Genomic DNA, 24,416 nt, shown 5'->3' on the forward strand with positions numbered 1-24,416 from the left:
ACACACACCATCAAGCAAACTGCGCTCTATCCAGAAGCACTTCTAAAGCAGGTGAAATTACAGGTCTTACACTGTGACCCTGCCTTTCATGTACACCATAGCTCATTCCCTCTTCACACAAATGCACCCACACATGCACACAGTCCAATATTCATACCTGCCTTTCATAAACTCTTTATCTCCAGTCACACTCACTAACACAATGACCCAGCTACCAGAGTCAATAGCTAACACGCACATATTAGTCCCCCACCACACACACACACACACACACACACACACACACACACACACTAGGCTAGGACCTATGAGATAGGAGGAGGACAGAGGTAAAGGGGAAAAGGGGGGAATCAGAATAAAGGGTGGTAATGAAGAAAAAGCAGATTGTTTATGTTAGGACAGAAGGGTAAAAATTAGGGAAGAGGGGTGACGCTGCCTTTATGTGCTACAGCGTTAGGGAAATGGGACTAGAAGAATAAATCATCCTTGAATCAATGGACAAATGAGAGACAAAGCAAAAAGCAAACATAAACAGTGAAAGAAAAAGGTAAAGAGAAAGGTAGAATAATTGGAACTTTTATGATAGAAAACAATGAATTGTCCCAAACAGTTGAATGGAAGATCACTGACAGATTAGAAATGGAAAAGAAGAAAAAAAAAAAATCATTGGTTTAATAACACTATCTCTACCCCCTGCACGTGCCCTCCATTCCTCCATCCCTACCCATCTCTTCCCTCTTCTAGTTTTTTTTTCTGCTGGCGTTTGCTGGTCAGCAATAATCAAAAACCACTTTCTGTGGGCCGGATTAGTTTGGTCCCCCTCCCCCCACACCCCTCACTCTCCCTTCTTCAGCTTAGCCCACTGGACCAGGGCGATGTGTATGTGTGCATTTGTTGTGAGGGATGGGTTGTTGGGGCGTGCATGTGCACACATATGTATACTGCAGGTTGCATGTGCGTGCACTTGCAGAGGTGTGGGGTGGTGGTTGAGTGGGGGTGTCTTATCAGGACCTTGCTTCTGGAGACAGACACTGCAGGAACGATTACCTTTATATACACACTAACATGCACGGACACACACACCCACATACACTTTAACAAAAGGGCCTGGCAGTAATGTGATAATGCCAGGGTTAGGAGTTAGCCAGCTAGTGAAGGAGGACACAGACGCAGTTTTGTTTTGGAGGAGGCATGAACGGGAAGACACTTAATAAGACCTGTTACTAACACGTACAAACACACCTCCAGATCCAAATGCCTGTCAATACACCCCTTTATGAGAAATTAATAGACATAAACAAGAAAGATGCAGATAGAGGTGATTATATTGAACATACCTGTTGTGCACAACAGTAATTTCAAGCTGTTGGTTGAAATTAACTAACTAGATAAAAGTTTTATAAGTGATGTGAGTGAAGTCATCATTTGCATGAACTTAGACGTAATCCCAGTTTATTTGGAAGACTACAATGAGAGTAGATTTCCCAACCAGAGTAAGTCGTCTCGGGAAAAGGTCAATAATGGAGAAAAGACCCAGCAGCTAGTTGGGTTTAGTATGTTTGAGATTTTTAACTATATTTGATTGAAACCAATCTTTTTTAATGTTGATTGTAATTGTTTTTTAATATTATGGCAATGTATAAAACCAACAACAATAACAAAAAAACAAACATGTAATGTCAACCTTCATTGTCTTATATTTATTTTGTGTCTTTGCTTTCTGCTTTTCTTTCACTCTTACAAAAATACAACAAAATGCACGCACAGCCAGGAACAGAAACACACACACACACACACACATTACTGATGCTACCTATTTCAATATGTTTGACTGTACCTTGATTTCAGAGGGTGAGAGTTTGTCTGTTTGCCTTCCAGTCTCTGGAGAGTCCTGGTTCTTTTTGTTGAGAAAGACCGCAGCCACTTGGCTCTGCTCCAGAAAGGACAGTAGAATCAGTCTATCGCTCAGCACCGCTGGGGAAGACATCAACCAGAGTTGCCACTTAATGTCACAAAAGAAGAGAGTCAGCTGTGTCCTTGCACTGCCATAAATCATTGCATTATATACAGTATACTCTGGAAGCCGCTTAATTTACAAGAGCATAGAAAATCCATCAAAAGAAAAGACACAGCAAACCCAGTAGCCAGGCATTTTGCAGAGGTCAAACATTTACGGATTGGTTTTTCTCTGTTCATATTGACAAGGCCAATTTGGGACGTAGAAATATTGATATTTACTTTGTTATACACCTTCTGAATATACAAGGTTTATATGCTACGTGAAATAATAAAGATTTAAGCATTTTAAATGTGCATTTAAATGGTTTGGTGCTTTGAATTGGCAATTTTAAAAACTCACCCAGAGTTTGAATTCTATACTAATTGTTGTTGTGGTATTTTGTGACAATTTGGTTTTAAGTTTCTTTTTGTTGTGCACTAGTATTTTGAGATTTCCATGTTAGAGGTGCCACATTCTCTAGAGGTTGGACATCTCCATGACTGCCCTGGAAAACTAACAGAAAATAAAAACAGTATTTTTAAAACACAGAGGATTCTTTAGGTATTTACCCTGCGTTACAGAGACATTTATGTGATTTAGCCTATTATTAATGTCCGCACAAGTGAAGGAAACATATTTATATTTCCCTTGACTGTGTGATAAGAATATAGCTGAAGACATGTGTTGCCAATTTTACACCTTCCATTTCCTGTTTGCGCCTGCAGTAATTGTATTTTTGTTCGATATAGTGTTCTTGTAACAACTTGCAAAGAACAACATCAAACTATGTTCTGAGACATTTCTGCATTTTAAATACACTTACACATTTGCTTTAGTTGATTTGTAAGTTGAGTCTTTTTTTCCTATTTCCTCATCTTCTCTCCTCCTTTCCACTGCCTCCTGTATTCTTTGTATCTCCCTCCTCCCCTGTTCTATTCTCTCTACCCCTCCTGTTAGGCTACTGCAGGCTCTAAGGCCTTTTTGTGGTAGAAGAACACACTTGATCCTGTTCAACTATTCAGGAGCTGCATGGAAACGCTGATTAGCAATTAAGCCCTCCTCTCCTTCAAATTAATCTGTTTATGAAACCAATTAAATGGAAAGGAGGGGGGGTTGTTACACATGTCTCTCAGATATTCTGCTTTGAGTTGAACGAGCAAGGCTGCCCCCCGGGATTTAGAAATCTTACCGGCAATTAACCATGGCATGTGTGTATTTATAAACATGCGGGTATTGGTATGATTACACTTCAAATCATCCCGTTTTCTAAAATTTTATATTAATATGCAAATATTCATGAAACATCAGTTGGAAATACAAAAAAACTAGCATCTTAAATCAGGTCAACTGAGTCAGTCTATCCCTATGTTGAACTTGGATTATAAATAATTTTAAATGGAACTACTATTACAAAATACAGCCATTAACTTGCCTTGGCCTTCCGAAGCCACATTTAATGCAGTGGTAAGCGTCTTTGTACTAGATTACAGACAAATCAAGTTAAATGCAGTTTAGCATTGATCTCTATGGGTGTCTATAAACGGGATTAGGATTAATCCCATTCATTCCCACATGAAGGAGAGGATATGAAACCAGGCTGTGGCCCAATCTGAGACCAGGTGGCTCATTTGGAATTAAGGGTCAGACCTTAGTGACCCACCCAACTACACTCCGCAGATGCACACACAAAGGCATACTCACAGTCAAATACATGTACACATTCAGACACATGCACATAAAGTTACATGTACAGTCACACAAGACTATAGCCATGCTTTATGCCAGCCCAGTTACACAAACCAAGGTATGTATGCATTTACACCCAAAGGCATAAAACGAAGCAGCTACATGTTAAAGCATTCATGCGGTCTCTCCCTCTCTCTCACTCACACACACAGTCCCCTAAATCCATTTAATGCCATCTCCTTAGCAGCATGTTGACATAAGAGGCCAATGGGCTTAACCAAAGCACATTTAAACATGCGTAAATGAAACTGGCTATGAAAAATCACTTAAGGATGCTTAATCGTGGAGCATATGCACAGCTTGGCCCAGCCATCAGCCAAAAGAAGCTGGTAATACTTTGATGGTGTAAAATATATGTAATCTACTGCACTTTATGATGCAATCAGAGCCTCTGTTGAAAACAAAGATGTCACCTGCACTGAACATATAAAGTTTAAGAGACAGGGCAGAAAGCCTACTTTGTCACATTGTGAATTAAAAAACAGACCTGGCTGCCAATGCTTCTTGTCTCAAAGATATGAACACACAAAGCGTACCTCAACATTCAGCTCAATCCATGCAAATCAGAAAGAGGATTTTCCTCAGCATTCAAATACTGAAAAGCTTAAGAAAGTTGCCATATTCAGTTCAGGAAATGCAAGAGAACTCTGTTATTATGTTTAAACTCAAGATCTGATTAGAGGTGCAGCAATTACAGAAGTTGCTTGATTGATTAACATAAGTACTGTTTTGATCATCTTTTAATCATTTCTTAATATTTACTGTATCCTACTTCTTAAATATTTGCTGATATATAATTGGCTGCTTGTGTTTAAATCATACTTGAAAGTCAATTCTGACTTTAAAATGTTTGTCACTTCTTTTTGACATTTCATAATATAAATCATTTTAATCACTTATGGAAATAACCAATATTTTTTGGTATATTTTTAACTTTTTAAATATTTAATCCAACTTGCAGTGATTTAATAAATACATTCTCTGTAGCATATGTCACCACGCACACTTGCACTAGTCAAAAGGTGACTGAACTGTTTGCTTAATTGTATATTGTATGTGCTGGACAGTGTGATCTTATCTGGCTTGCTACTCTAATTGTCTCAGGGTAATTTAACAAGTGACAGATGTGTGAACAACCCCCCCACAACACACACACACACACACACACACACACACACACACACACACACACACACACACACACAATCCCTAGAACCACCCTCTCACAACCATTACTTTAATAATTAGTGCCTCTAAGGCTTTGAATGGAGCACAGTGGGAGGGGAGTGGGTGTAAGTGTACCTAGGTGTGCATGGGTGTGTGCATGTGTTTTTCCATGTGTGTGCCTGTAAATGTGACTGGACACACAGTAAATGCTTGTTGGTCGCCGTTATAAAAAGCAAAAAAGTATGTGTTTCTGTCATTTTGTATGTATGCATTTGAGAACCAGTGTGTGCATGAGTGTATGTGTGTATGGAAAAAGAGTGTGTACATTTGCGTGTGCACTATAGGGGCTTTACCAGGTGTCTGGAGACCCTGAGCGGAAGCAGGGGGCGGTGTTAGGCACAAATAATTGATACAGAAAGAAAGAAATAATTAGCAGATTTGGGCCGGTGTCCACGGCCCCTTATTCTCCCCTGCCAGGTCTGCAGAGCGAGGTAGCGCAGTTCAAGGGAGGCGGCGCTCCCCAGAGGCATGCACGATGGAGGAAAAACACTGATGGATGCTCTTAAGGGAAGGCCCCTGGACACACACTGCACAAAAGGATTTGCCTGCAATTAGCTAGCAGAGTTGCCTCGCTCACCTGTGGCACCTGTTATGTGTGTCACTGTGTATGCGTGTGTGCATGCATGAGGGTTTGTGTGACAAAGTGGTGAGGAGAGTGAGTTCACGTTGCCTGTGTGGTGTGGCAGATGTATGCACTCAGGTCAGTGCTGACAGTGAGAGACAAAGTGTGTGGTGGATGGTTTTGTGGTTTTACTAAACTGAACATTAAAATAAAAATATTTATCCTGTGTTGCTGTGGGCATAGACAAGTAGGCATGTTGTGGTAACCGTGATTAAATCTGCTTAGACTACAATGAATCTCTGGAATATTTAAGTCAAATATAAACCATAATATCATTCAGTGAGGGCAAACATTACAGCAAATCTGAAGAGAACATTCATTAGTGAAAATGGCATAATGGTTATGCAAGACCGCTAATTAGCGTCAATGGCACCAAAGTAACAGAAATCAGAGTCAAAAATGTATTTAGGCTTTAATCAACTGGTTATCAATGCTGGATTAAAAAAACTAATGAATAAACACTATGTATGGTGTCTACCACCTAAACAAACAAGCTCTCTGAAGATTTATGTGAAATAAACATAGGGGTTCATAAAGCTTGGACCTATGGTCACAGTTTTATAAGAGAATGTGTGTGCGTGTGTGTGAGAGTGTGTGAGAGAGACTAACCATCCGTGACAGTGCTGGCTGGCAGTCGACCCACTAACGTGCGGTCAACACACACTTGTTGAAGTTGAGGTCCATTTAGGGTCAGGGTCACCAGGATTCCATTGCTTAGCATCACCTGAGTTATTGTGCACAAACAAACATACACACAGAAAAATTTCCTGTACATGAGTGGAGTTGAGTTCTGCAGTCAAAATGGTGACAATTAGAGGAATTTTATTTGTTTTATCACTAAATACAAACAGGGTGTCTGTGAGTTATTTTAGTCCTACCTGACCTCTTCTTTTACTTTCCTTATGTTTCTGCCATTTTAATGACAGTCCTTTTTATCTTATTTGAGGATCTAGGTATAGAGGGAGTTATATGCATATACATTGTAAAAACCCTTTACAGGGTCAAATTTGTGATGCTTAGAATCATGTAAATAGCTCTTCCTTCCTTAGACCTTAACAAGATCTTTAGTTAAAATGATCATGCTCTGTGAAAAAAAGAGGACACAAAAAATTACGCAACAAAATAATTTGGAATTTTGATGTTTCCAACTAGCTTTAGAGAAGCTCACATGTGAGATCTTACAGAGTACCAACAGGTTACACATTAAAAAAACCTACACAAATGAGTGGAGATACAGGATGCCCCCATCCATAGGGTACAATGGGTTTCTAAATGGTTCGATGAGTATGAAATTATGTGAATCAAATGCTGTGGTCTTTACAGTCACTGGATCTAAACTTAATTAAACACCTATGTTGATTTTTTTCCTTTAAGTTTGTCTTTATATTCAGCTTAGGCCACTACCCGAGGCTGCAAAGAATGTGTGTATGTGTGTAAAGAGGATGAAGTACCAAGGAGGGAGTGTACCTGGCAGCAATGCTTGTTTCTCCATCTGGTGTGAACGCAGGTGTTGGTGTGCAAGAGTTCCTGAATGAGGATGGTGGATAAGCAGAGAAAGAGATAGCAAGAGAAGTAGAAAAACACAATGAATTAATTTGACAACAAATACAGAAACATTAGAAAACAAACAGATAAAGTGGTGTCTGATGCCTTTACTGAAGTTGCAAAAGAGTGAACTTTGGTGGAACAATTAAGAGTAAGTTTCCATGTTTAAATAATGTCTATTATCACTTGCATTACTTATCTTGCTGGTACATGTTACTGGACATTTGCCACCATTGGTTGTCACTGCAGCAGTTCCTGCTTGGTTACAGGGGTGGGAAAAAGCTGGGAGGATGCAGGTAAGAACTGCTTGACTGTGTGACTGAGTGTGTGTTTAAGGTCGACCATTCCTGCCACATTCCAAAACCAGCTGGGGTGATTGGATGGGAGGAGAGAGGGACAGAGAGGGAGGAGGAGAGTGGGGTGTGGAGGTGAGCTGGGGTGTTTCTAGTTTCAGACAATGGTTACGGGTGAGAGGAGGGAGGTGGGTAGGTGTGTGTGTGTGTGTGTGTGTGTGTGTGTGTGAGTGTGTGCCACAGACAGGTTTCAGTAAACAAAGCTAGGTCTGTACTGCCACGAGTACAGAGGAGAAGAGGCGGGAAGGAAAGGGTGGAGGAAGAGAAGGAGGGAGAGAAGGAGGGAGAGAAGGAGGGAGGAAGAGAAGAGATGAGGGGGCAGCCTGCAGCCCCCTGATCCCTTCAAATATCCCCCTCGATGACAGGACTCGGCCGAAAGAGAGGTGATGAGAGAGGAGAGGGAGCGAGGAGAACAAACGGGAACAGCAAAGAGAGTGAAGGGAGAGGGAGAAAGGAGAGAGAATGCCCCTATTTGTTAATCAATCGGCCGTTTCGGAAAGGGAAAACTCAGAAAATCCCCAGAGGGAGGAAGAAAATGAGGGGGAGGCCAAGAGGGATGGTGGTGGTGGTGTTGTTGAACAGAAGAGGCGTGTACCTCCAACTCCTTTAGCGAATCGCGCAGCTTCTCTGGTCTGCTGTTCCTGGGGGTCCACGAATAGCCTCGAGCTAAAGAGAAAAAAAGACACAAGAAGAATTGGAAGATCATGTGACTTGAACTTTTAAACAGACATAGAAGATATCCTTTTTTTTTTTTTTTAAAAATCACTCATGGGAATTCAGAAGCCCGGAAAGGGTAAAAAGGTTGAAATTCATATCTGGCTTGAGATGAAAAGTGAAGACATTGAGAATAAAAGGTGGTGACAAGACAGTCAGGTGAAATAAAGAGATGCAGGTACATGTGTTCCAAAATACAATGCAGAACCTGTTCATTAATTCATGCAGTTCATTCATTTGAACAGGAAATTTCCGGAACTCCCTTTCGACTGCAGGAACAAACACTGCGTTCGTTGATTAATCAATGAGTAAGTCAGCAGAAAACGATTTACAAGGTATGCCACACATGGGTGATTTATGAGGCAAAAATATTTTATATTTGCTTCTCAAATTTGAGGGTTTGCAGCTTCGCTCTCTTTTAGATTACACTGGGGTTTTTACCTGCTGCTTAGGCAAAAGAAGCAAGCTAAAAACACCATGTTAAGCTTTGCAAGCCTGTGATAAGCATGTTTCTGACAATTTAGAGACTAAAATGGACTAGTTAAGTGGAGAAACAATGCACAGGTTAATTAATTAGAAAATAGTTTGTAGCTGCAGTACTAGTATCACACTGCATATTAATAGTCTTCCTCAGTACAATGTAGCTTTCTCAAGTTCTCAACTGCGTATCAGAGCATTTATCCACTCAAAACTCAATAAGAAGCACTACCACACTGATTTATTACTGATCTCTCTTTAAAACAGTCTGAGTGACAACCTGAGTGCCAGCTGTTATTATTAATCATTTAGGATCTGTTGGTAAGGAGACCCAATTATTGATCGACAAAAATGAAAAAAAAGAAAAGCCATCGCACCAATTAAGGTTTTATGAAACAGTACTTTAAGGTTCCCCACAGTTGAATCCCATGTTACTGACCCAGAGACCCTGACAAAAGCCACCTGGTCAAGCTGCACCATGGGAGCCTAGTTATTTAGACATTTATTTTTGTGACTGTTATTAGAACATCTAATCAACAAACCCAATAGTTTTTTATGCATGTCACTGGTGATCTCCTATCTTTGTCCTATCTAAAATGTCACTGATTAATTATAAAGTATCCTAAGAACACATATTGCAGGATTTTATTAAAGAATAATGTGAAAAGATTAGAGAAGAAAGCACTGCTTTCTTCTAGTAGTGATTGCTAAGTCACCCATTTACTTTTATACTTTAAATGCAATGTAAAACTTTCTATAAAGAAACATCACTGATGAAGTTACGCAAGTTCTGAGTGCTGTGTCCCCAAAGCAGCAAAAGTCTAAAACCTGCAGCTTACAGATTGATACAGTCACATGTAAGAGTAAAAATATTCTATTGAAATCAAAATGTCCCTTCAAAAACACAAACTACGCAGTCTTCAAGGAGAAGCAAATAAGTAATCATGAGGTCTTTTGGTGCTCTTAAGTTGAGTTATCTCCCAAATGCAACCTTAGAGCACATATCTCAACACATACCACACCACCCCTTATTTTTAATTTCCCAGCACTCCATTTTTGCCCTCCAACTCTAGTGGTAAAACAGGAGGAGGGAAGAATATAAAAAAAAAAAACAACAACAACGGTAATTGAATTTGTGCATTTGCTTCTGAGAAAAAAATACTAGGAATGACTGCTGTTTTCAATGTGGAGCAATCACTCCCTATCTGTTTATTTTACAGTCTCCCTTTTCATCTTTACTGAACTAAACCATTAGGAAATGGGGTTTGCTATTAAGAAGGAGTGGGGAGAGGGGGTAGACAAATGCATGCAAATTAGGTTGGGTGGGCGGGGGGAGGATGGAGGAAAGGGCATGGAGATGAGTGTTTGTCTCCTGATAAGAGTGTTTGTATCTTACTACCAGGTGAAACTGCAGAGAGAGAAAGAGTGAGAGAAAGAGGGGGGATAGAGAAAAAAGTAAAACAGTAGGAAGAGTAGAACATAAGATTTCTGAAGATGGTCATTGACTGGTGACATGATAAAGAGGGCTTAAACACAACTGTGGGTTTCACTGTTTGAAACTTACCTTCACAGAATTGAAGTTTTTCATTGTAGTAGTGATGCTCCAAGGAAAAGGCTGATACAAAAAAATGTTTAATTTAGGGTATACAGTGTGCTGTATATGATACTTGCATAGTGTACAAGATAAATGATTCTACTCTATCTATATGATGTGGGTTAAGAGGAACAGAAAACTCAGTTGGAGTTCAAACACCCGCTTAGCTTCAAGAGTATAACACATAACCGTGACTCATGGCCTGGTCACTGTGAGCAAGAAGTGTCCAGTCTGGTGGTCAGCTTCTCTGGCCGGCAGGAACATCTCGAGGATTAGTAGCATTAATCAGATAAGGGGGTAAGGGGGCCAGACAGGCCCAGACATGGGCACCTGCTCTGGGGCTTGTTAGGGAGGGCTATGGGGCTTTTGGCTAGAGGGGGCTGAGAGGGTAGCCCCCCAGAGCCACTCAAATGAACCTGTGTCTCCCTCTAGTGGGGTAAGGTAGAAATAACATTTAACCTCAGAAAAAGAAAAACTAGAAAAGCAAAGCAAAAACAAGCATTTCAATGTTAATGATGTTGCAAGCGACAAGACCAATCCATTAACCACTGTGCAGTTCATGATTTTTTATCATGTTTTAATTACTGCAGCATGGTTGTAGCTTGTTAGACTGCTGTTTTTTCATTGTTAATAAATAGGGCGCAAGTATGTTTTTTTATCAACTTTGGTAGCCATGCATTTATTATTATTTTGAAATACACATTTCTGTAGCCAGGCAAAATATCAACTGAACCTGAATTGTGATCTACTGTACATGCAAGTGAATCATGACCTGAGCCATTTTCCACCACTATGTGAAAATGTTGTGATACTTGTGGATGGTGATTCTGTTCCCTAGCACTGTCTCATCCATCCTCACCCTCTCTTCCCTCCAGTCTGATATCAAACCACACTTTAGTAATCCTCCAAAGGAAAGGATTTGAGCAAATGAAAGAGAAATGAATTGAAATGAAAGAGGAGGCGGCAGCAGTGAAAGAGAGAGAGGCAGAAAGAGAGACAGACAGAGGCAGAGAGAGAGAGACAGACAAAGGCAGAGAGAGAGAGACAGACAGAGGCAGAGAGAGAGAGAGAGAGAGAGAGAGAGAGAGACAGAGGCAGAGAGAGAGACAGAGACAGAGGCAGAGAGAGCGAGAGAGAGAGAGAGAGCGAGAGGGCGATTATAAATTATAACATAAAATGAGAACAAACAACCTAATGAAGGAAACAACTGAGACAAAGAGGGAAATCACTGAAAGTGAGGCAGAAACATGAGTAATAAAAGGTAGAACAAGCACATGTTGAGAAAGAAATAATAATGCACTGAATTAATGGAGAAAAACAGGGTAATAAAAGTAAAGTGTTTTAGCATCTTTGATCATTGTTTTAGTTTTGTAGCTTTGACTCACATACTGGTAAAATGCTTTACATAAAAAAAAAGAAAAGAAATCTAATGAAAATCTATTGTAAAAAAAATTCCAAGAAACTTTCTTGGAATTTCATACAAACCTTTTCACGCGTATACATTACATGTTGGGCTGCAGAGAGGGTAACAAACTATGTAGAAAGCATCCTCGGGGCACTTAAGGTGTAAATTTAAAAGTGATTGCATCATTTTCACTAAAAATGCAAAGGATGTGACGGCCAATCGCAACTGCTAGGGCTGTGGGGGAGCGATTTGAGCACTTCTCAATAGTAAGGGAAGCCTCCTGGCCTGAGGAAATATAAGGCTGGACTACATGGGGCCTCCTGCTATGTGATCTAGGAGAAAGTCAACAGTTTAGTTTTCCTATCAGTATGTGGCAGGACCCCAGGTCAACAGGAACACAGGGAGTGTAAGAGATAGAACCACAGAGGCCTAATAACCTGTGTGTATGTGTGTGGTATGTGCATGTGTATATAAGGTTTTAGGGTATAAATCCTACTCACTAATAGCTTCTGTGTGGACAAGTGTATGTGTGGTTAAAGGGTGTAGGATACCAAACATGCAGGACCAATAATCTGTGCGTCTATGTGTGTATTTACAGCTTATGTAGGCATAGGGGGCTGTCAAAATCCTTTCTTCATATATAAGGAAATCACGTACATTCCAAAAACAAGACAAATGCAACTTATCTTAAACACAAACAGACATCCAATATAAACACTATTTACCTGGCTCTCCTTTATCATAGTACTGATAGGTGCCAATATCTGTATCTGTGGGTTGAGAGACGGAGAGAGACACAGAGAGAGATGAACATCTAGCTGTCAGGGAAAAGCAGAAGACACATCAGCAATTTTGCACCGTGGGATAAACAATCACTATCAGCCAGTGGCCTGTCCCGTCTGCCAGCACCACAGTTAAGATAAGGCCCTGTGAGGGAGGAGGAGATTTGGGGGGGTGGGTGGGGGGGTCCAAGCCAGAATGAAGGGGTGCAGAGGGGTATTAATAAAGACAGGAGTGTGCATTAACCCATCCCACCTGAGGGACAGACTGGTTTACACACAGGAAATGTATACATTTAAAAGACAGACACACAGACTCAGCAGACATGTGTCCAACATACACATAAAAAACACACAGAAACACACATACCGATAGGCAAGCACACACAAACTGCTGAGCTGAGGTGGTTTTTGTCAGTGTTATTCCTGCAGGCCCCAAAACCATAAGCAGCCAGACTCGGATTCTCGCAACACATCGTTTCTTTATCACTCCACTACGGTTGCTGCTGCTGCTGCTGCTCCTGAGGCCAGGTCACACTAATACAACAGGAGAGCTGATGGCAGACACACACACACACACACACACACACACACACAGTACCTGGATACAGATGCACTCACAGCTCTACAAATTACTTATGTTTGCAAACACACACACACACACACCACTGTCAATAGCTCAAGGTCAGCTTTTAATTTCTAACAAACAAGAATACCACTTGGTATTTTGTAATAAAATGGAATTATTTGAGCTTAGAGTTTTGCACAAAGCAGAAGACATGGCACCACTTACAGGTTACAGCAATGATGTTGCGATTACAAAAGTGAGAACAGCAATACTGACATTGCCATTGTTACTGTGGTAATTCTCAGCCGTGTGGTGATGCAAAGGAGGCTAGAAGCAGGTAGTCTTCCTTTAATTCTAGATACAAAACATTCTGCTCAGATGATACTTCCCCCATTAATATCAATGCAGGGTACACAATGTCACAATGTTGCACACGCAAATGTGTAGAAAAAGGAAGTATATCCCCAGCCTTAAACCACAAACAATCCTTTTAAAGTAAAATGCACACTACATACAAACATCAACACAACACCTCTTCCAAACACTCAAGGTAAACCTAACTCTAATGCAAACGCTAGTCCATTGGTATTAAATCTAACCCTTAAATCAGGTATATTCCCTTTGGAGTACTTTATCTTTTATCAAAATAAGATTACCACAAGACAATATTAAATAATAAAAGATAAACTGCTGAGTTTTATCAAAAGAAGCTGCAAGTGAAGAAAAAAAAAAGGTTAAATTTGTTCTTTTGAAATCTGTAACTATAATGAGTGAATGTCTCTTCATCATTCTGCAGTAATTTCTGCTGAGGTCTTGTGCAAAGATATTTACCCTTAAACTGCAGCCAGGTACTCCAGCTGCACAGCTGACAAGGGTAGAAAGCTGTGGGAGCTGACTTCTATAGTGGGGAGACTGTGGCGCAGAAGGTAGAGCGGTCGTCTACCAATCCCGCAATTGTTGGTTCGACACTGAACCCCAACTTAGTTGCTCCTGGTGAGTGTTGGCCAGCTGCCTAGCAGCTCCCCCATTGGTGTGTGAGTGTGAGTGTGTGTGTGTGTGTGTGTGTGTGTGTGTGTGTGTGTGTGTGTGTGTGTGTGTGTGTGTGTGTGTGTGTGTGTGACTGAGAGTGCAAATGGGTGAAAGTGTTTGGAGTGCCAATAGGTAGAAAAGCCCTATAGAAGTGCAGACATTTACAAATGTGATTCATTCATGTAGCACATAAACCACATAGTAAACATTTGTTTCATAGCATTGCAGAAACTGCTTTATTAAATGTAATTAAATTATTATTAAATGGTTTCGTTTTTAAGGCGGATGTTTATAGAGTAAGGGAGGTGGTAATAGGGATAGTGTCACACCTCAGTGACTAGACTTCTTCCCTCATATGTATCCCTCCACATTTTTCTAAGATAGCAGAAGACACACATGGCAAGGAAAAAAAACAAACAAATACGAATATGTCACCATCGCCTGGGATACACACCCGATCGTACCTTTGTGTATACACATTAACACATACACACACACCATAGTCAGTCTTTGAGAGACGCTATCTTCGTCTAAAGCTCAGCAGACTGTGAAAGACAAGACAGAACGTAAGGGAGGTGAAAACAAGAAAGCTGAGAAACAGAGCATTTCCATTTGACAGATGAGATGGACTGATAGGTTGCGAGCAGGAAAATGCACAGTAACTGCTAGAAGAGTCAAACTTAGACCACACCCATTGAGAGACACAAGGAACCACTCGGCAGCTGTTAATTATCAGTGCATATATGATGGTGATGTACAATAGTGTGCAAAAGTTTCAGACGCTTTAGATGTTTTTAACACCATCATCAGGAAAGCATCTGACTGGTTACAAACCAATTCTGCATTATGACAATAACTTCAAATCTACACATCATCTTCAGTGACAAGAAGAATAGAAGAAGAAGCCCTCATCCCAGTGAAATGACGTTTCACTGCATTGCTGTACTTAGACAAAATGGCACCCTGATTGGAAAAAACTTGTGAATGTGTGTGGTAAAAAGTATTCAGTGGGGCTAGATGTGTAACAGTGCAACAAGGTTCATCAAAAGGTAAAATGTTCATTTTAACAAATGACAGGTGATGACATCTCTTTGTAAACATTTGTCAAAACGAGTCTAAGAAAACATCCAAATGATTCTCGAGTTGCTTGAGTTAGCTATGGTCATGCTAAATAATTACCATTGATGTGTGTACACGTACAATTTAATGTTTAAAAACATTAAAAAAATATGCACATGAGCAGAGAGAAAGTGAAAACGAGCGAGATTGTTAAAGCTGATAATGTATAGGTAAAGTGATGAGAAGGTGAGAAAACAAAGTGAGTGATGACTGAAAGGGCCAGAAAAAAACAGAGTGACAGGGAAAAAAAGAGAATGGAAAACAAGAGAGAGAGACAGAGACAGAGACAGAGAGACCGAGAGAGAGAGAGACAGAGAGACCGAGAGAGAGAGAGAGACAGAGAGACCGAGAGAGAGAGACAGAGAGACCGAGAGAGAGAGAGACAGAGACACACACACAGACAGACAGACAGACAGACAGACAGACAGACAGACAGACAGACAGACAGAGACAGAGACAGAGACAGAGACAGAGAGAGAGAGAGAGAGAGAGAGAGAGAGAGAGAGAGAGAGAGAGAGAGAGAGAGAGAGAGAGAGAGAGGTGATAAGTGCTACCTTTGACTTGGAGTGAGCTCTTGGTGGACCACAAGTGCAGCTCAGCCAGGCAGAACGCCATCTGATGGAGTGTAACCCGAGTCTGCAGAGAAGTGCAAGTCAAAGAAAGAACAAATTAAAGACAGAGAAAGAGACAAGGGTTGAGCAAACATGACCACAGATGTATATCTTGACGACACAACATACAGGAATAGATTGACATTAATGAGGTCCAGCAGAGCGTGCATGTAGGCACACATTCTCAGTCAGGTACTACCTGATCAGGTTTTTTGTAGGTTAACCCCTGGACAGAAAAAAAAAAACAAAAACATAAATTAAGAGAATGGAGCACCTGGCAATGAATGGAGGACCAGACTAGTGACAAATCAAATTATGCAACCAAAGAAGTATTTGGACAACATCTTCCATGATTGAAGGTCCCTTTGCCCAGTAGGCAATCCAGCCTTACCCTCATGCCATTTGTCTCTTCCTCCCTTTCATACTGGCTGTGAAATTATGTCTTTGTAGTGCAAATACATTACTCTATGGATGGTAGCGGAAATCTTTCAGAAAGTTTGTTCTGATATGTTGTTTTTCCAGCAGTAGTTCCCAGCTTGAACTTCAGCCACTGTGTGACAATAGAAACTATGGCTGTAGTCTTTTTAGTTCTATGGCAGTAACAGTAGAACTGCTAATAATGATATTTGGAGTAATGGTAGTTGAGAGTGCTTTAGAAAAAATACTGGACTGCAACTTAATACTCTTTTGTAGCACCACCTCCTGTACTTGTTATACCTGTATTACTAGAAAGTTGGAGGAACTCTACAGGTATGACTGCACATTTTGAAAACAAAATGATACACAAAGTGGAAGACAGAAATGCACATGAACTCAGGCTGACACTGAAATAAGGTAACGGCCAGTGATTCCTCATTCACACATCACAGGTGAGTAGTAATGGATGCACACGCTGGAGCTGACAGCTCAGACAATAGAGGAAGCATTCCATACTTCAGCTAATAAGCACAGAGCAGGGCACACTAGCTATTCCTACAGACTTAATTCTCCCATTTTGATACAGATTTGTGGATCATTTAACTGTTGCCCTCTACTGGTCCTCTCTGTGTGGGGTTTCCCCTTTACTCATGTTTTTTGTTTTCTGTTTTCGGTTGCATGAGAAGCCTCCTGACTGAGTTTTGTCAAACCATGTATTGAAGCACTTATGATGTTTCTGTGATTCCCACTATGGAATGAATAAAATATTAGACCACTACTTTTCACTTCTACTGCACTTACTGTTGTGAGCAATGATTAAGCTACAGTACTGCTATTGCTACTGACACAAGTACACCATTCTACAGAACCAGATGTTTTACTGTACAAAAAACAGATTCCTGTAATAAGAAGTACAAACATCTTCAATCTTGTAATTAGCCAATAAACTGTAAAAAAAAAAAAAATTTAGTATGTTGTTGCGTATGTTGTTGTATTATTCAAAATACTGTTATATCAAAAAAATAAGAGCAAAGTCCAATTCTTTATTTTTAAAATTTTTTATTTCTTTCATACTTATTTTATTACTTTTGAAAGACCCTTGACAGGAAACACAGTTTAGATAACATACGGATAGACGGATTACTTTTGTCAGTAAAAGTAATTTTTTTTTTCAGAAAAAAAATAAAAAATTCTAAGTTATTTTTTTTTCCTTTTTAATAAATTCACAGAAATTGTTTTCACGTTGTGATTATGGGGTACTGATATTATAAAGAAAAAAAGAATTTAAAACAACTGTAGTAGGCTGCGACATTGAAAAAAGTAAAACGGGTCGGAAAACGTATTTAATGAACTGCGGTCAGGCTAATTCGGTCTTCAACATAACAGCTTTCAACACTGACTGACTGTTTATCCAGCTTTTTCAAATGACATGAAGCAATAAACTGTTGTGGTGAATTACATCCTACATGGAGTGGCTGCTCCACACAGGCCATTTATCTGTGCAACTGATTCTCTCTTTATCCTCCCTTTCTCTTTTTTTCTCTCAATAATGCTGAGAGGGGACACTCCATTATCTTTTCTGCTCTTGTTCCTAATGGTGTGGGGTTAAAAAAAAAAATAATAAAAAAAATTCTAATTTTGCCACTTAACCCCTAAAACTCCCAATAAAAATACACACAGATAACTCTGGCTGCCATGGAAACGCTGGGGGTAGCATGGCATGGCAGCAGCGTAACAAGTTTATTGACATAAGAGGATTCTTTCATCCTTTCTTAACCAGCTTTCTTTTGAAAGAAGTTAGCCTTTTTTGAGCGAAAACCTCATTTCAGCCAGCTTTCATTTACTTATTGCCAGTCTGGCTGGTCTAAACATTTTGCAGAGCTGTTGAAGTCTCAGTGCATTTATGGTAGAATGGACGCGAAAAGACAGAAATACAGAAAATAAGACAGCAAACAGGTAATACATGTGTCCAAGAGTCTTGTGGACATATATGTATCTGAGTAGGCTTTATTTAGGTAAAGCATGAGTATGTTGTCTAACATCCTCTCACACCTCTCTTCACAAATGCAAAACAGGCTGAAAGCTTTTTTGCAATACCTCAAAACGATCCATCCATCTAAGATCTTTCATCACATGTTCTGTTCAGAACTGCCTTATAACGCACAACATACCCCAACTGTTTCCATGAAAGGTGTTTATGTAGATTTGTTTTCTTGTGTTCATATGGAGCCATACATTGCCTAAATGACATATGTATGTTTGCACACTTTATCATCCACACAAACTCCATCCAGTTTCAAAACTATGCAAGTTGTTTTTCTATGATGAGATAATTTGAGAAGAGCAATAGATATAAATATATCAATGAAGTGAGCAGTATGTTATAAATAGTAATATTCTTGTCAATATGATCAATTCTTGTTAAAAAATTTTTGATTACCTACTGTATGAAAGAAGTTGTTTTACAAATAGTTTTCAAATGTCTTATGTTAAAAGCAACAAAACAAGCATAAACGCTGGTCCCATACTCATTCACAAACGCATGCTTTAAAGGCATATATGCCCTGAGTTTGGAAGTACTTCTGCGCGTATGCAAACACACACACACACACACACACACACACACACACACACACACACACACACACACACACACACACACACACACACACACACACACACACACACACACACACACACACACACACACACACACACACACACACACACACACACACACACACACACACACACACACACACACACACACACACACACACACACACACACACACACACCTCTCAGACCTGTCTGGGGTTGTCGTGGCTTACCTTCCCCCCATTCACCCAGTTTTGTGAGGACGCACAGCGAGCATACAGAGAGCTCATGTGAGGGGTGAAGGGGTGGGGTCTAGGTTACTGTACCCTGTCTTTACACTAGTGAAGAGGCTGCTTTAACATCAAATGAAGGAGAGAAAAAAATATGACTCCCCTTTCAAAGACAATCCACAGGAACCATGACCTTGTCTGCTCTTCTTTCAATGTCCCCTCTGGGTGGCTACTGAGTACGCGTATGCGTGTACTGCTTGTGTGTGCAAAAAGGAACAAGAGAAACAGAAAATTTCTTTGTAGGAATGCGACAGACAGAAATTTATAAAACAATAATAATTTGAGGCACATTCTCTCTGTATATTTCCTGAGAGAATGAGGAATAACGGAAGAAATCTGGCAGTTCCATCACGTCACGCAATAAGAGCTTATGGGTGGGTTAAAGTGAAATAGTTTGTCTTACTGTTAATATATTGAAGGAACTTCTCAGGCTTAGATTTAATTTAAAGAGCATGTCGATATATTATGGAATTTTTATATCCATAAGGAATAAAACAGCTAGTCAAATAGTCAAAATGTTGAATAATTTGACAAATATATGGATATAAACCCATGATCAAAAACCTACAGCCACATATATGTGTATATATGTGTGTGTGTGTGTGTGTGTGTGTGTATATATACACACACACATCGATATATGTATATAGGTATATATGTATAGATACACAAACAAAGTAATAAGCAGAGGCGGTAAATACTTGTGTACATGTGGATTTTTAAAATTTTGTTTAATGGATTTGCAAAGATTTCAAACAAACAAACTTCTTTCACGTTGTCATTATGGGGTATTGTTTGTAGAACTGAGGAAAACAACTGAATCTCTGGGTCTATTCAGGCTGTTGTTCAGTTTTGAAACTCCAATGCAACAAGCGACACACAGGCCTGAAATAAAAGGTAGGCTCACAAATATTTTGTTTGATATAAAAAAATAAATAAATGAAAATATCCTAACTAGCACCCTACTCTAAGTTTATACAACACAACTAAAAGCCTAACCCCAACCCGTACATAACCTTATTCTAACCATAATGCTAAAATTATTTCCAAAACCTCAAAACACCCCTTTGAAGTTGTCTTAGGGGACTGGCCAAATTGTCTATTCTTTCCAAAAATGTACCCACTTCCATGGTATAAAACCAAAACTGTCCCTCACAAAAAATAGCCACATACATACACAAACACACAGGCTGAAAGCAGTAGTTCCATCACAGCAAGACAAGTGATGTTGTAAATTACAGGGTTAAAAAGCTGCCATAGGGAGACTGACACAAGGCCATCGCAGCCTTGCTGCAATCTTCCGCCCACAACACACACAGTCCCTTTTCTTTCTCACCTAACTGCTTCCTTCCCTTCCCTTTTTTTCTCCTGATGTACCTTCACTTATCTACTTATCATACTTCTGCCTTTAATCTTTTTTACCCTTCTTACTTGTCTCCCATGTTTTTCTGAGGTAACTCCTATTAGAAATGCATTAAAGCTTTCTGACCCCATCTGTAACCATTCCTGCACTCTTTCTGGCAATTTTTACTTTCTTCAGTCTTTCTGAAAGTATAGTATAGTATTTCCACATCTCAGCTTCTCTTTCTCACTTACAGTTTTACTCTAAATTTTATGGTCTCATCTCTCTCAAAGCACAGTGGTTTACATTTTTAGACATATTTTTTACAACCCTTATCCCTCACAGATCCTCCCTCACTTAACTTCGTCCTGGTCTTTGGGTAATTTTGGTTCTTAGTGAAAACATGAAGAACATACAAAGTGCAACCACAATGTACATCCACAGAGAGAAACAGGTTGTGTATCAGGATGTAACTGTGAGGATATGAGTGCAAATTTTCAATCTGACTCTGGACCTCATGCAATGTCTCAATCACAAACTGTACTCAAGTCAATCCTGCTCCACATACACTCAACTGCCGATATGTAGGCTCACACAAGTGCATAGGTATGCATGAAGAGGAATATATAGCATGACACATACTCTCCTATCTTTTAATCATCTGGTATCTGAGGAAATGTACATATGCACACATTTACATGTATATGAAACCATGCACACAGACACAACACATGCTCTTATCTACATTTTATCCCAGAGGGCGAACTCCTCCAGCTCCAGTGTCATGTCAGAGCAAAGAAAGGTGGACAAAATCGGAAAACACAAGACATATCCCTGAAGAGTGAGATAATGACAAATGAGACACAGGATAAAAACAAAGAATCTAGACCCTGAATTGAGTCTAAGCTACATTGTGGAAGAAATGTGAGCACTGAGAATAGAGATAAGGACTGTGTCTCTGTGGTAAAGAACCTTTCTGCATACTATCAGGAAAAGACCCTAAACATACCCATAATGGTCACTGAAATTGGAGAGCCGATATGTGCTTTATTCATGTGTTGTCTTACTTTTTGGGGAATATTCCAAATATCTTGTAAGTACTGTTTTCATTATGCTTAGGATATGTCAGCAATAAATTAGTGGGAGCTTCATTGTTTTAGCCTATATCTGTTTATATTTTGGTAAACTAGCACCAATAAAATTATGCCAATTAGCTTCAAGCTAATTAGCTTGAAGCCCCTTTCAGACATGCACCGGAATTCAGACATTTTCCACACTTTCTCTGGGGTGGGTGTATGTGTGAACGCAGACACTCAAGTCTGTTGGCCTTGACATTACCTGGACTTTACCCAGCCACCTCCCTAGTGCAAAGTCCAAATTATCACCACCTGAGCTCATTAGTGAATAGAGGAGGTAATACTCCGGAGGATTCACTGTGAGTGAGTGAATCCTTGGAGTATTACCTCCTCTATGATGTTGATGATGTCCATTTACTGCAACTGCCGCGAATTCCGGCAAATACATAATTTTTTCATGTTTCCCGTATACTGTTTTCCATTCAGCTTTTTTTTTGCATCATGTTCTGCCCCGTACTTAAAGTGCACAAGCACCACCCCTTGCCCAGTCCCCAGAGTATTTCTTCAAATGTGAGAACACATCTGACACGGACTATCTCCCAATGTTGGTTACATGTCTGAAAGGGAAACTCCAGACAATGTCAGGACCCGATCGTCTTGACAATCTCTAGAGTACATGTCTGAAAGGGGCTTGAGTGTCACAGCAGCCCATTCAGCTGTCAGCAAATTAAGAATAGAAGTGATGGACAGGTTGAAAAAAATTGAGGTAAAGGTAATAATATTCAAGAGAAGTGACAGCTACAGTTTCTGTGCGTGTGTCTGTGTGTTTTATGGGATGTGTCAATCGGCAGGGAAATGAAGCTAAAACATATGACTGCTGGGCAAGTCTCGCTGTTAAATAATGTCAGTATGTGTCTGTGTGAGCCTTCCAATGAAACATCTCACAACAAAAAAGAAAGCCAACTAAATAATAATTAAGAACTCCAAAAACACAGAATGTGAAGGCCCTCGGTGACTTCAACTTGCTTATTTTATCCAACCCTCAACACCAACATATTCTGTTTGTGACAAAGAAAACTGACTCACTCACTAGGACAGAACAACAGGGCAGCACAAAGACATTATGACTTTTGTGGCTACAAATTGAAGACCAAAGATCTCCTATAATGATGTCTTGTTTGGTAATCTTCATGAAGCTCCTCATTACATCCTTTTCCTTTTATAAACTGTATCAATTTCGCAACTTTTCTCACTCTTTGAATTTGTTTTTTTGTTAGTCTTGCACTTGAAATCAAGATGTCAGTTCGGTAGTCAAGCAAAGAATATAATTCCTAAACATAATTTTGCTGCTTCAGGGAGTCTTTGATCATACAACACAGTATGGAAAGGAAAGACAGACCCTGGGAGACAGAGAGATGAGTGGGGGCTTCTAAGCAGATGTGTAAACGTCATTAGAGGAGATAATGGAGGGAAGAAGGTGGGAAGTTGGGAAAAACTACTCCAGCAGAGGTATTTACACAACGCCTGAAGCAGAAACACAAATACAGCACCAGTACCAACTGGGACAGAGGAGCAGAGAAAAACAGGAAGACGTTTGGTGGAGAATGTGCAGCCCTTGATTAGGCAAAACATTTGTTAGAAATGTCAAACAGCAACAAAGACGGAGCCCTCTGGCTTAATTATGCCGCAACAATATTTTAACAATCCAATACATTAAATGGAAACTAAGTTTCCACATTGATTCCACTAAACCACTGATGGTTGCTCCCGTTCAGCTAATAGACCTAATCCTGCCAAGTGTTGTGCTGAACGCAGAGTGCATCTGCCCTACAGCAATGCTCAAGGGCAGGAAAGACAATACTTTAAAGCCAGTGGTTGTACCACTGGCTGACTTCAAAGAGGCTCTCAGGGACTATGTGCTTCTTTGGTGTCTGTCCTCTGTCACAGCGAAGGTGAAGCATGTCACACTTACCATTGTTTTGTTTATGCTGTTGGATTTTCTGCTTTTAAAACTATTTGGCACCCTGTGGTTTGCCCCTCACCTCCTGACCGCAAATACACTTTTAAAAGGCTAAACACACGCGCACACACACACATAACCACACACAAAAACAAACAAAATGATAAAATGTGTCCATCTGGGTACAGAAGCATAACAGATGGCTAAAACAGAACACATTTACGTACACAGCTTACGAAAATACGATGTATTTTTATCCCTTGACACTTTTTTCTTCATGTTTTTAGCTGTATACTTATTTCCCTATGAACTGTGGCTCTCACATGTCACAAGTCTGAAATGAAATGCAGACATTCTCAGGACAGGGTAGTACAAAATCTGCCATTTAGTGATTTACTTATGTTAAGTAGTATACACTACAGACAGTTTTGGAATTTGCCGTCTTGCCCAGGGACACTTCAACATGCAGCCAGGAGGACTGGGAGTCGATCCACTGACTCTGTGGTTTATAGACAACTGCTACACTATAAGGACTACAGCTGCCCCCAAGTATACACGTACACTGTGGGGCAATTTCTTGCAAGTCAATTCTGCACGCCAAATACTTTTGTGTATACTGTTTCTACTTAAGTTATATCTTAATCATAATCTTAACCACCTCAGACACATACTGCTTAGTTAAAACTTTCCACAAAAGGTGTTCACAACAATATATACGCACTTTCAGGTACACACAAATGAACATCCACATCTGTCAAGGGCTCAGGAAGATGAGTTCCTTTAAAGTTGTTGTCAGATGCACAGGGCAAGATAGACCCTGGAAGACGAAAGGTCACGATGAACGTCCCCTACACTTCTCAGCAGTCTTATTTCCCCGTCACACACTAACACACACACTGTCTGTCACCCCTAAGATGAGGCCATGACACCTTGGACACCTCGCAG

The 24,416-nt window shown here is 40.1% G+C and overlaps 1 protein-coding gene across 15 annotated transcripts in view; it reads right to left on the reverse strand.

Annotated features, from left to right (window-relative positions):
* wdpcp (WD repeat containing planar cell polarity effector) overlaps nt 1–24,416 on the reverse strand; it is a 68,905-nt gene that overhangs the window by 35,473 nt on the left and 9,016 nt on the right. For 11 of the 15 annotated variants that reach the window (XR_010915020.1, XR_010915018.1, XR_010915019.1 and 8 more), the window contains 7 exons: nt 15,732–15,813; nt 12,408–12,452; nt 10,248–10,298; nt 8,088–8,158; nt 7,062–7,121; nt 6,204–6,318; nt 1,838–1,974 (listed from right to left, as the gene is read on the reverse strand). Coding sequence is in view for 12 of the 15 variants with exons in the window: in XM_067513202.1 (XP_067369303.1) it covers nt 1,838–1,974; nt 6,204–6,318; nt 7,062–7,121; nt 8,088–8,158; nt 10,248–10,298; nt 12,408–12,452; nt 15,732–15,813 (561 nt within the window). In the remaining 3 variants the exon portion in view is untranslated. The remainder of the gene's footprint in view (nt 1–1,837; nt 1,975–6,203; nt 6,319–7,061; nt 7,122–8,087; nt 8,159–10,247; nt 10,299–12,407; nt 12,453–15,731; nt 15,814–24,416) is intronic. The other 4 variants (XM_067513229.1, XM_067513287.1, XM_067513278.1 and 1 more) reach the window with 2 other exon arrangements.

The sequence above is a fragment of the Channa argus genome, chromosome 1 (genome assembly GCF_033026475.1).
Source record: "Channa argus isolate prfri chromosome 1, Channa argus male v1.0, whole genome shotgun sequence".
In the NCBI taxonomy this organism is placed as follows: Eukaryota; Metazoa; Chordata; class Actinopteri; order Anabantiformes; family Channidae; genus Channa; species Channa argus.